At 50.4% G+C, this 13,422-nt stretch overlaps 1 protein-coding gene across 1 annotated transcript; it reads right to left on the bottom strand.

Moving 5' to 3' along the window:
- Positions 1-541: 541 nt before the first annotated feature.
- Positions 542-13,399, bottom strand: LOC120860571 (galectin-9-like). Its single transcript, XM_040236376.1, has 5 exons — positions 11,399-13,399; positions 6,346-6,437; positions 3,564-3,768; positions 2,619-2,729; positions 542-809 (listed from the first exon to the last, which is right to left on the bottom strand). Exons 1-5 carry the CDS (start codon positions 11,471-11,473, stop codon positions 786-788), a joined length of 507 nt encoding a protein of 168 aa, XP_040092310.1. The 5' UTR covers positions 11,474-13,399; the 3' UTR covers positions 542-785.
- Positions 13,400-13,422: the final 23 nt, after the last annotated feature.

Below are 13,422 nucleotides of genomic sequence, written 5' to 3'. Positions count from 1 at the left end.
GGCACTTAGTCTGACTACAACTCCCCAAACTCAGTCCCAGTTGTCTTCTACCTTCTGATTTGGAATCACTAAGAGCAAAAACTTCCCTTTAATCTCCTTGAAAGGGACTGTACCAGATCATCCCAGCTGCATGGATGACGGTCAAGCTCTTGAATCCTGGATATATGATATGTCTCAGGACTGAAGAAGACCCCACATGACCCCTGGTCCTGTCCAAGTGATGGAGACTTCAGAATCAAAGTGAGGAGGGAGAGCAGTAGATGACGTTCAGGTAGTCTGCCTTGGCCCGAGAGAATGGATCAAGTCTTCACACTTTAACTAAACATGACACCCTTTCTCCTTCTTTTCCTTTCTTTTTCTCTGCCACTGACTAGGAAAGATAAAGCCCCACTCTGTAACCCTCCATACATTGCTAAAGAAAGGAATCTTTCAACAGGATTTATCATCAGAATTTCCAATCCATCCATCACTATCTAGATCAGATTTACCTCCACTCAGTACGATTCATCCACGCACAGTAAAACCAATCTACTGACAAGGGTTATGATGAAGGAAAGCGCAGCATTTATTGCACGTACAAAGCAAGGAGCCCAGGCAAGCTTAATAAACCCAAATTCCAAGATGACTTTCAGGGAAATGGTCTTAAACACAGGGTGAGGGAGAGGGTGAGGGGTGTGTGACCAGCTCATGGATGTCTTCTGACTGGTTGGTGGTGAGGTAATCGGGAGCCCTATCATCAAGCTTCTGGGTTCTGTGACCATGTGAGCACCATACAGTGAACATCTTCAACATGGTAGGGACTTATATTTCTGTAAAACAGCATCAAGAATTTGGTTCACAATACCGTCGATAGCTCTTGCTGCTGCTGCTGCTAAGTTGCTTCAGTTGTCTGACTCTGTGTGACCCCATAGACAGCAGCCCACCAGGCCTCCCCATCCCTGGGATTCTCCAGGCAGGAACACTGGAGTGGGTTGCCATTTCCTTCCCCAATGCATGAAAGTGAAAAGTGAAAGTGAGGTCGCTCAGTCGTGCCTGACTCTTAGTGACCCCATGGACTGCAGCCCACTAGGCTCCTCCGTCCATGGAATTTTCCAGGCAAGAGTACTGGAGTAGGGTGGCATTGCCGTCTCCCTATAGCTCTTGAGGAGGAACTAAAGGTCCTTGATGGTGTTTAATGGTTAACCTATTATCACTTTGTTTTGCTTGACTGTTACCCTTTGCTTCTGCATTTTTCACTTAAATTTTATCCTTGGAACTTGGGGAAGGCCTAGGAGCCTAAAGGTTTATTACCCTCATGGGTCATAGGGCTGTCCCAGGATGCCCCCATACCATCCTGCTGGGTTACAAATGTCAGAGGGATTAAGCAAACAGTCCTGGCCATGGAGACCACACCAAGGATGAACAAACCTGTGGGGACTATATATCAGTAGCTGAGAGTGATGCTAATGCCTTACATTCTGATTACATCTTTTGGTTAGGCTGAGAGTTTGCTACAAAGCGGGGCATAGTTAAAGAGAAAACCACAGGTTCAAAATGGCCTCAATTTGTTGAAGCCCATGATACCAAACCTAGGTGTAACACCTGACCTAACTGTAGCTTTGACCTTCCCCAGGAATGTAGTCTTAATCAGCCAGTCTGGAATTTTCTAGTCAGCATCCTTGAGGTGATCAGTCTCTTGGGACCTCTCCATCTTCAGGAGGAAGAAGAAATCTACCTGACCTCTTTTGCTAAACAGTGGTGAAATGTACTTCACGTAAAATTAACCATCTTAAGTGTACTAGCTCAGACTGTAAAGAATCCACCTGCAATGTGGGAGAGCTGGGTTTGATCCCTGGGTTGGGAAGATCTCTGGGTTGGGAAGATCCCCTGGAGGAGGGGCTGGCAACCCACTCCAGTAGTTTTGCCTGGAGAAGCGCCATGGAGAGAGGAGCCTGGCGGGCTCCAGTCCATGGAGTCGTGAAGAGTTGGACATGACTGAGCAACCAGGCACACACACGAGTGTACGTATAGTCCAGTGTCCACTCCTGTCGTTGTGCAAAAGTCCTCACCATCCAACTCCAGACTTTCATTTTGCAAAATTGGTCCTGACCTTTCAGATGTTGCTAACATATTCAAAAATTATAATACACAGAGAGGGTCAAATAAACCTGGGAATGACCACATAAAGGATACACTTGCCCTTCGATGTGTATGGTCTCATTGAACTCACACAACGACCTGTGGGACAGCTGATTGTGGTCACTCCACAGGTGAAGAGACTAAGGCTAGGAGAGGTGAAGTCGCTCGTCTAAGATTCCCCAGCCGATGAAAATGGCAGAGCCAGGGATCTGAGCTGGATTCAATTTGATTCCAAGGTCTTTCTAGAAGCCCAGGGCCTCCTTACCAGGGGGATGACAGAGAGTGACAGAGACAAGAAACCCTCTAGTCCAGGAGCCTGAGCGGGGGTCCCAGACAGAGACAGCGACACAAGAAGGACAGACTGGGGCAGCCAGAGATGTGAACCCAGAAGCCCCTGGAGACGAGACTGGCTGGCACCTTTGGGTTCACACAGCAGGACCCACACAGGGGACAGGGCCCCACACCCAGCCCCTGGGGATGAGTGCTGGGTGGAGTCTGACCTGGAAGTCGATGTGGGACACTTCCACGCAGCCCTTGATGGAGATGGCATTGACTTCATACAAGGGCACACGGTGTACATAAAAAAGGAAAGTGCTCGCGTTCACCATCACCTGTTGAGATGAGCGCACATGGAGGAGGGCGTCCAGGACCAGGTGGGAGCATACCTGTGCCGCTGGGACCCCTGCTTCCAGACGTTCAGACCTGTATCTAGTTCTTACATCAATCCCCTGTAGGTCAGGGCAACAGCCTGCAGAGCTGTCCCAGTTACAGGAACATGCTTGGGACCCTAAGTGCATCGAAGGGCAACCTCCACCTGACTCTAGTCCTTGGCTTCTTCGTTCTTCTGGTGTGTGTGTATCACAGTAGGTCTGTCTTTCTAGTCTTAGCTCTCCTGTGGTGTTATTGAAATATACATGCAAATGTCCATGGGAAGCAGAGAAGAAGTGATGTCAGGTTGTATGATGAGGGGGTGGGGACGTTCATGTTCACACAGAGAACAAAGACACAGATGTACTCAGCTCTCCTCCCATCTCCCCAAGCCCAGAGACACCGCTCTGCTTGCAAAACCAACGTGCAATGCCAGGCAGAACTAAGTCTTTAATAACCCCTGGATAAATGCACCAACAAGGTGACAGGAAAACAAATATTCCCAGGGACCTGGAGTGGAAGAAGGGCTACAACAGAGGAATGGAAATAACTTGGACTGAAAGACCCAGGAGGCCAAAAAGCATCACGATGACTTCTCTAGTGCCTACTTCCAGAGTAAAAGAAGCAACAGGTGAAGGTGTGTAAGGAGGTGAACGTGTGTAAGGAGACTGCGGCCTTACAAGGAAATAGTCCTCTTCTCTGTACAAAGTGTTGCTCACATGACTATTTAAAGGCTGCTCGCAGCGCCTTATGGGGCTGGGGAACAGACAGCTGAAGAGAGGAGCGTTCCCACTCACCTTGAACGCAGACCGGTCTACCTGGAAGCAGATCTCAAACAGACTCCCCCTCTGGAACGGCATCAGCATCTTCCTCTCCTCCGGCCCCCAATCTCCTAGCTGCTTCGTGTTGCAGACCACATACCCGCTTCCTTCAAACCGAGGGTTGAAGTGGAAGGCAATGTTGTTCGTGTCACTCATGCCCGTATGAAAGTACACTTCAAACCTAGGTCAGGGAACATCAGACAGTATCCTGGCTTACCGCCAAGGGTGGGAACAGGAGGTGCTCACTCCTTGACTGACATCGTCTGGGAGCCTGCATACAACCTGCGTGGCTGGTTGGTACCCATCCCTAGCCTCGTCCCATCCCTTTGGTTCACCGAATTTGCAGTGGGTTTTGTGCAGTTACCACATTTTGCCCTTACAGTGTGGTTTGCTAAAAGTAAGGAGGAAATGGGTAAAGAAATTGTGTCCAAGATGGAAGTAGAGGAATGTGCCTAGAAGTGAGAGTCTTGGGGGCCAAGTGGTGGCTCCTTGGAGGTCAGCCTGTGTCTGCTCAGTTGGGAAAGAGGACAAATGGAAAGAACAAGTGCACTGATGGGACACCTGCAGAGATGGTGTCTAAAGGGCAGACACAGAAAAAGCCCTAGGTCTCTGGGCATGGGGACCTCAGAGTGCGCGTCTGTCCCTCTTCAGAAGGTGTCGTGTGTCCACCTGACCTGAGTGAGGTCAGCAGGCCTGGACCCTGACCCCAGATCTGCCCTGTTTGTCATCTGCAATGACCCAGGACCATGCTATCCTCAAACTGCCCCACGCAGAAAAGGGGTGACTGCCTTCCTTCAGGGATGACAACTGGAATGGCCCAAGGGCACCCCTAAATAAGTATCTCTTGTTCCCATCTCACCTCAGAGGAAGCCCCTCACCATCTCCTCCTCTTTTGGATATAGCTGAAACTATAAGGTGCAGAGGGAAGACAAAAGGAGCTTCCAAGGGGCTTAGCTCACCAAAGGGATGTAATAAATTCTTGTTCTGCTTTTTCCCAGATGGAGCTCATGCCTGTCCCCTAACCAAGGTCCAGCCTGAATTACCCAATGAGCATCTCTCTCCCAACACCTTGCCTGAACTCAGCCCCAGTGTGGTTCCCCGTCTGCTTCTTGGGGTCACTCAGGCTCCCAGCTAACACACAACAGTCAGACGGCACGACTGGCTCCCATGTCATCCCACAGAACCAGGCAGCGCCCCACAGCCACGGGTGGCCCTCAGTGGACATTCTACCAGCAGAGTGCTCTGTTTTTCTTGTTTATCTGGGATTTCTTTTCGCTTCATGTCTCGAGGATCTTAGTTCTCTGATCAGGGATCAAATCCATGACCTCTGCAGTGGAAGACTGGAGTCCTGACCACTGGACCACCAGGAAACCCCCAGAGCCCATTTGCTTTCTTGCATAAGGCTGTGAGTTCTGAATGCCATCCTAAATACCAGGATGTTTTGTGAGCCCTCAGCCATCAGGGGCTAGAGGAACTTGTGTGTTTCTGAACGCAGCAGCTCTCCCTCCAATGAAAACGAAGCTCCAAGTGACACTGAAATGAGAAATTTAAGTTCCTATTTCTCTTAAAGTGGAGATGAGTGTTTCTGACTTGTCTCTGGGTGTCGTTTTCCCCTTGCAGTCCCCCAGCTTCATTCCTGTGTTCCTTTGAAAATTCTGCCCCAGGGAAGGAGGGAACAGCAGCTCCCATCGGAAAGAGGACCCTCGGAGGTAGAGACAGGCTCTATTGGACAGAATGGGAGTAGAAAGCCCTCCTGTGCTGGGAGGAAGGGTTGGCACATGAGGGGGAGAGTGGGTGGAGTTCATAGTCAAGGTCCCGGGTTCCCCTGCGGGCAGGGTTTCAGAACCGGGTGCCTCATTTCCCCCACAGTCCCCTGCAGGCCCTGAGGGCTCTCAGAGTCCCACGTCACTGGGGCCCGTGCCACCTGGCAGGGGGCGCAGTGGCAGAGGAAGTCATCTAGAAGCCAGATGTAGAAGTAGGGCTGCGGCGGGGGAGGGGCCTGGAGGGATCCAGAAGGTCCCAGGCCCCATGCAAAGTAATGAGAGGAACAGCGGGGGTAGAAGTCAGCTTCGATTGGACAGAGAGGCTTCTGAGAGAGGCCACGTGTCCAGAGGGGCCCCCGTGGGCACGGCAGACCTCAGGGTACACAGGTCCCAGGCCTCCACGCCACCCAGAGCTCACTATAGTTCAGCCAGGGCTGCATGAACTCCTGAGGACCTCCCACCTCTGGAATACGTGCAAGCTCTTCTCTGTTCCCAGACAGTCCCCCTCGAGAGAAAGGGAATGGCAAACAGAGCTGAGTTATCTATATTTTGAATTGACTTTAGTGGGAAAAACTTGAGACTGAAAGAGACCAAATACAACTTTGATGGCAAGTTTAAATATTTCCAGGTCACCTCAAGTGAAGTTTCCAAAGGAGATGAGACTGGCTAGAGGAAATGAAGGGAGTTGACGTATCTGCAGCTCTGGGTCATTGTATACGAAGTTCAGTCCCAGAACTCCACCTCTGGGCTGGCCTGCTTCCCTCCCTAGATGGTGAGCCTCCATTCCCCCTGTCTCTGGGGAGTCTGGTTAATGGTGCCCCGGATGCTACAGGTAGGTGGTAGGGGGCGCTGAGCATTGTTGGCAGGGCCAGGCCCTTCCCATCCCCTGAACACTGGGTGTGGGCAGCTTAGAGGATGCTGTGTGCACCATCCTGAGCTGGCAGCACCCTGGGTCATTCAGGGGTGAGGCCGAGAGACACAACAATTCCCAGTACCTGTTTTCGTCTGTGGAAAGAACACGCCCTGTGACCGTGACCATGTGTCCAACCTGGAGACCCCCTACGATCCTCCCAGTGAAGGGAACAGGCTGTGGAGAGGAGACAGTGGTCAGTTGGCCTGCCTCCTTCTCTCCATCCTCTTCAGCCCTGGCCGGGGCTGGCCTGGGTGTTGGGCAGCAGCCTAGGGACCCAGTGCAGCCACAAACAGGACAGAAGGAGCCTCAGCTCCACTGACCTTCCAGCCCTGGAGCAAGGAAGTGACACAGATATTCTGAGGTTGGGAGAAGGAGCCCCTCAGGCTCTGAGAGGATGTGACAAGGTCAGATTGGCAGCTGGCAAAGCAAGAAGTGGCGAGTACACAGCCCCGAGATGGGAAGGAACCAGGGGAGTAAGGGGGGTGCCTGGACCCCAAGCCAAGCTGCTAGTAAAGACCCAAGTCCTGGCTGGGGACTCAGGGTTCCACCATGGACCAAAGAGACCCACCCACCTGTTCTCGAGGATAAACCTTCTGCTCAGCTGAGCAGGCCAAGAAGAAGTCATCCTCCCCCTCCTGACCACCCTACCCAGAGAACAATGGTGACCTTGACCTTTGCCCCCCCACAGCCTCAGAAAGTGCCTCTTCTCGGGTGCTCTCTGCAGCCAGGGGCAGCCCCCTCTTCTACTGCTGCTCCTGCGCTCCCATCCTTCCTCCAGGCCCCGGGAAGCCTCCCAAGTCCTCACCGGCATCTCCACGCCTCCTGGGCCCCATCACTTTGTCATGTCCTCTTTCCTGAGCCTCTTTAAAGGACCCAGGCTTATGGTGAAGATGCTTCATTTTAGAGTCAGGCATCCTTCAGGTTTGAATCCTGATTCTGCTGCTCATTCCCTGAGTGGTCTTGGGAAGCTTATTTAACTTCTCTTTGTCTCAGTTTCTTCATCCATGCAATGAGAACAAGTCCCGGCTTCTGGGTGACATTGATGATTAGTGAGAAAATGTCTGTGGGGAGAGACTGGCGCATCCTTCCAGAATTCTTTCTATCTAACGTGGTTCTACAAAGTGCCTTCACACAGCTCTGTCTCCAAGTCAATTTTCACACTGTTGAAATATTTTCTACCTTCTCCTCCAAGTAGTATTTTACAAAGATTAAATGCTTACAGGAACCAGGCAGGTGATTTGCGTAGCTGAGCTGCCCAGGTAGGGGACAGTCGGGAGTGGTGGGGACTGCAGCAAAGGAGGCATCATCTTCCTTATCTAAAGAGCAGTGTCCACTCGGCTGTAACCCGATAACCTTCCAGGCCCAGTGTTGTCAGAGCTTCCAAGTCTTTGGAGAAGACAGAAATCTGAGATTTTTCTTCCGTAAAACTTTCTAATTTGGGGGGTGAAATGCTTTGAAAAGGATTGTAGTAGGTTTCCTTTGCTATAAGAGACATATAATGAAATATTTGCATTGAATTGATTTATCTAAATTTGGCTCAGAGGAATCCAGGGGTGGAAAGGAAAGTAGAGTTGGGCAGAGATAAAGCTGATAGTTCATGAGTTGAAACTGAGTGACTGATATGTGTTGTTTATGATACTAATATCTCTGTATTATACTTTCTCTTCGGCAACCAGTTAAAACAAACAGTCCACAGGCCAAACAAAAAAAATACGCACCAGCTCAATTCAGTCTTACTCCATGTCCTTCGGTTGTAGGACCACTCAGAATCCAGGGAAGTCCCTCCGAGCCCAGTGTGCACAGCTGACCCTGGGAGATAACCGGTGATGCCAGAACCCCATTCAGACAGACTGTGCTCCCAGACCTCAGGCAGAGGTGCCTTTTGTGGCCTCCAGGTCTGGTCTGAATTCTGCCATTAAAAACTTTGGTGACATTAAGCAAATCACAATGTCTCTGTATCTCTGAGTTCTTTCTGTCAAAATCCATGTCAGTGATTTTGGAGAAGTAGAATCAGCCTACCCATGGTGCTCTTTCCTGAATCCCCTCATTTGTTGGAGTTTGAAATCCCCCTAAGAGCCTTTCTCACCATCAGGAGAGACAAGGCTGAAAATGTATCCACCTGGCAGCATGGGCTCCTCCCTCAAGCATATTCACACTAAGGTATAGAGTGATAGGAGGGGTCCTCAGGGCACAGAAGGAAGGCAGGATGGAGGAAGCCCTGTGTGGATCATGGGGGCGGGCAGTAAAGGTTAATCTTAGGGAATGATTCCCCCCAAAGACCTTCAGGAGATTTTAATGTCTTAAATGGTGCCCTCACATTCTGAAACACAACATGATTTCAAATTGAGTATAATCCGAAGACAAGATTACTCATTATTGCATTCTAGTAGCAAAGAATTGGAAATGAATCCAGAAGTCCACCAGGAAGAAAATGGTGAAATTAATCATGGTATTTCCACAAAACAGATTCTAGGGAGACTTAACAAGAAAAGAGAAAGAAGGGACCACTTTGAAAACTGATAAGTAATATTGCCCTCTGTATTATTTTTTAAATGGGTAGGAGCAGCTATATACATATATTTACTTTATTATAAATAAAACTATTCTGGAAAGATTCAAAGAAACTGCTAATATTTATTGACTCCAAGAAGGTTATGGTAGACTGGGTAATTACATGTTCTCCCTTTTCCCCACCAAAAATGTCAGCATTATAATTCCTAGAAGTTGTGAATATGCTACTTTACCCAGCAAAAGGGACTCTGCAGGTATGATTAAGAACCTTGAGACTGTGGGGGTAGGGGTTATCTGGAATATCTGCGTGGGCCCAGTAGTCACAGGGTCTGCAAAGAGGGAGGCAGAGGAGGAGAGTTGGCTGTAGGAGATGTGACTGCAGAAGCAAGAAGCTGCGGCTTTAGAGAAGGAGGAAAGTGAAGAGTTCCCTGGGGGTCCAGCAGTGGTTAAGTATCTGCCTCCAATGCCACGACTGAGGGTTAGATCCCTGGTTGCAGAACTAAGATCCCACATGGGCCACAGCTAGAGAGCCCACGGGCCACAGTGAAGATGCCTTGTGCTGCAATTGAGACCTGACACATCAAAAAAAAAAAAAAAAATCGCAGGAGGAGGAAGGGGCCACAAGCCAAGGCAAGCGGGCAGCCTCTGGAAGTTGGAAAACACAAGGAAACATTCTCCCCTGAAGGCTCCAGAAGGAAACAGCTTTGCTGACATTTGATTTTAGATTTCTAAACTCAGAACTGTAAGGAAATAAATTTGTATGGTTTAAGCCTGGTGTGGCCAAAGACCCCTCCTTGCATGCGTGTGTGTATGTGTGATCTTAAGAGGAAAGAGCAGCACAGGCCTTCGCTTCCTAAGACCCAGGAAGATGGATTTTTATGTTGAATTTATAGCCTCACAGATTAGGCTGGCCTCCCAACTCCCTGTGCTGGCAGATCTGATGTCACCAAGTCATGTGGCCTGTCTATAGTTGGGTTTTGAATCCAAGGACTAGAGAGTAAAAACATGTCATCAGAATAATAAAATGACTGAACCTGGAAGCAGCTCCAAGTCCCCCATCTGATGGAGAACAAGACCCAGGCGACACATCCTGACTCAGACCACTGTGGAGGCACCCACCAGGCAGGCCAGCTTCCTCCAGCCCCACCGGGAGGCCTCACTAGACGGGCTGAAGGGCACTGGTCATTGCATAGAGCACACAGGCCACGCCACGGCTCCTGGGGAGGTGGGCTTGAGTGGGGACCGAGCAGCTCCCCAGCACCTGATGCCCCATGGACCCCCTCCCCACGAAGGGCTCCGTCAGCCCACCTGCCCAGCCTCTCAGGAAGCTGAGCCCGGGAGAGGCTCCTTCTACAGGGCCAGGCCAGGATGCAGTGAGCTCAGAAAGTTCCTGGGACCCAGGCTTCCGCCTGCCTGCCTCCTCCTCCTCCAGGGCGCTCCTCCTCCCCCAGGGCGCTCTCTGTGGACACCTCCTTCCCCCAGGATGGGGAAAATCAAGACACCTCCCTCCTCAGCCCTTATCACCTGGGAACGTTACAAGTGGCCTGCACCTCTGTGAGCCAGAGTAATACCTATACGTTGTGGAGATGATAAGGGTTTAAACCAGCTGTCCCAATCTTTCTGGCACCAGGGACTAGATTCACGGGAGACAACTTTTCCAAGGCTGGGAAGATGTGAGCAATGCAGGGTGGCTGTAAATATGGATGGAGCGTCACTAGCTCACGAGCTGCTCACTTCCTGCCGTGCAGCCCACTTCCTACCGGGCCATGCACAAACCTCAGTCCATGCCTGCAGGTGGGGGACCGCTGGTTATACAAGGCTACCTATGACAAGACCTCCACACAGCAGGTAAAAGTGCCCAGAAGAGAGCCCTTTGAACCCCACGGTGCAGGGGCAGCCCGCTCCACCCTCCTGGGACAGTCTTTCTCAGACACCCTTGACCTGCCCTGCCTCGCTCTCTCAACCCTCAAATGCCAGACATCTGTTCGGGAGGCCTTTCGTCCTGTGCCCAGGACAATTCTAAACACTTCCAGAGCCCCCCACAGTGGGCCAGATACCTTTCAAACTCTCTCAACCTGCTACCTTGCTTAATCCTTAGCCGAGCTCTGGGTGGTGACTTGATTATTCCCATTATACCCAAGCAGAAACTGAGGCCCAGAGAGGTAAAGTAACTTGCTTGAGGTCATCCAGCTAGTAAATGGCTGAACCCAGGGAGGTCATCTTCCAAGTAAGTGCCCTTAAGTGCCATGCTCCATTGTTATCCTCCCCAGGAGACATTTACCTTCCTTCATGTTAAAAAAAAAAAAGGAAATTCACTTTTCTATTTATTACCTAGACTCTTCTTCCCGCACTGAGCACCCAGAACAGGAGAGAGATCAGGAGGAAGCTCAGCAAACATTTGTCACAGGCACGAATCCTGGTGCCCCTCGGCCTTGAGCAGCACCGAGGAGAAGGGCACAGGCAGAAGTGGGGACAGGGCCGCCCCGGTTGGTGTGTCTGCCCTTCGTCTTTTCTCTTTGGAACGAGGCCTCCCTCGGCCTCCTGTTACCCTAGCAGGAGCTGTTTCCTCAGAGCCCCAGAGCTGTGTCTCCCTGCCCGAGGCCTCCCCCAGCCCTGGAACTCACTGGGTTTATGTAGGGGTCCTGGGTGTGCCTGAAGGCCCGTTCTTCAATGCCTACGTGACCACTGCGGCTTTGCATGCTGTCCAGGTAGACCTCTGCAACAGGAATGACTCACCAAGATACAGAATTCAATGCAGTTTATCTGTTATTCAATGGGGAGGAGCCAGGAGCAGGAGAAAGTCCGTTTAGAGGAAGGGAGAAAGGTAGGGAGGAAGACGGAAGACAGAAGTGGGTGCTCCTCTCCCAGGGCCTTCAGACCCTCTGCTCTCCTCCTACCCTCCACCCCAAGTCAGAATAGTTCACGTAGGCTCAGACATTCTCACCACGTGCACAGCTTCCAGAAGACACTGCCCCTGAGCGTGTGGCTGTATCATGTCCAGACAACAGTGTATGTGATGGAGCGCTGCTTGGGCATGGGGTAGCAGTGCTGCAGGAAGGCCTAGTTATACCCATTTTGCAGACCGGGAAACTAAGGCTCAGAGAATCTACAGGTCATGTCCAAGGTCACACAGCTCACTAGCGACAGCTTGAGCCATATGAGGCTACTCCACTTCTTCAAAAGGTATTCCTCCCCTTTAAAATTCTACTCCTCACAAAAAGCATAATCATGTAAAAAGAAATGTTTTGCAAATAGAAAACCCGGTGATGGAGGTTCCCTTATCCTTGTGCATAATGACGCCCCAGGGACTTCTGACCCCTCCTCTCTGTGAATTTCTCTCTCTCTTCTCTCTCTTGATTCTGGGCTTTAGAATCGGGAGCAGAGCCATCTCAGACATAATAGAATATTCCAACTGACTTTGGATTGGAGGCTATTTATTGAATAACTGTCTTTACTTGGTTCCAGTACCTTGTTAATGGAAATGTTTGGCTGAAACAGAGACTCAGGATCAGCTTTTGTCGGAAAGGGGTTTGGGGAGGAAACACACAGCAACAACAGACTTAGCGGAGATTAAGTAGGCCCCCACCGTGCGCTAGAGACGGGACCCCGTGTCCAGCCAGGACAAGCAGCTGAGGGGCCTATAGGTACTCAGTGTGGAGCAGGTGCCCTGGGGCTGAGAACCTGTCTGCACCTCTCTCTATTCTTGGGCTTGCCTCAGTGCCCCAGAATTTGCAAAGACTGACTTATTTGAGATGTTCCCATAGACTGCGCACATATGCCTCCTCTGTCCACCCTCCGTTGCTACTACATTTCTATTTGATTTCTAGATCAACCACAATGTGACTGGATTTAAGGGGCAGATGGCAGAGTTGAAGCAGAAAGGAGGAAAAGAAGGGGAAATGCTTTGCAATCCTGTTTGACACCAGGAACACGGGGACCATTTCCTCATCAACTGGGATAAAGATCACTGAACTCTCATTCAGTGCAGGTTGGAGTGTAAAATGCAAGAGTCTTGGAGACTTGTTGGTGGGTCTTCTGCCTCTACTGTGTCCAGGCTCCTCTGCTTCTAGATATTTACCCAGGAGAGATGAAAACATATGCATGCATGCATGACAGCCTCACTCACCGTAGCCCCACACTGGAAGCACGTGTCCACGAGCAACAGGAAGGAGAAATGAATGATGATGTCACCACAGTGGACTAGCCCTTGGCAATAAAAAGGGACCAGAGATACAGGCACAATCATCAGTGACACTCACAGCTGTGTACAGGAGCCAGGCACGAGTGAGCACGGGCTGGGAGTCTTTATTTGATAAAATCCAACAATCGGTCAGAAAAGCGATGACCCATGGCGGGCACCAACTGGGAGGAACCCGAAGGAATCATCTGAATGCTGGAAATGTCCTGGAGCTTGACCCGAATCATGGTCACACAGCTGTTTACAACATAAAAACTCATCCAGCAGACTAGGGTCTATGTGTTTACTTGAACCATAACTCAATAAAATACAGTTTTGTTTTGTTTTGTTTTTAATTCTCAGAGCCCAGGGAGACACAGAGACAGCTAGAGTTCCAGTAAACACACTTTGGCATCACCAGACAACTTGGAAGCTGTCATTCAGTTGTCAAGTTGTGTCTGACTCTTTGCA

Source organism: Oryx dammah, unplaced genomic scaffold, assembly GCF_014754425.2.
Source record: "Oryx dammah isolate SB20612 unplaced genomic scaffold, SCBI_Odam_1.1 HiC_scaffold_11100, whole genome shotgun sequence".
NCBI lineage: Eukaryota > Metazoa > Chordata > Mammalia > Artiodactyla > Bovidae > Oryx > Oryx dammah.
This window is presented reverse-complemented; position numbering and strand designations above follow the sequence as displayed.

Bases quoted from the DNA above. Each gene is read 5' to 3' on its own strand.
- LOC120860571 (XM_040236376.1), bottom strand. From the start codon at position 11,473: ATGCAAAGCCGCAGTGGTCACGTAGGCATTGAAGAACGGGCCTTCAGG. The intron at 6,438-11,398 runs GTGAGTTCCAGG...TCCTCTCCACAG, and splicing joins AGGACCCCTACATAAACCCA to CCTGTTCCCTTCACTGGGAG. The intron at 3,769-6,345 runs GTACTGGGAATT...TCCCTGACCTAG, and splicing joins CTTTCCACAGACGAAAACAG to GTTTGAAGTGTACTTTCATA.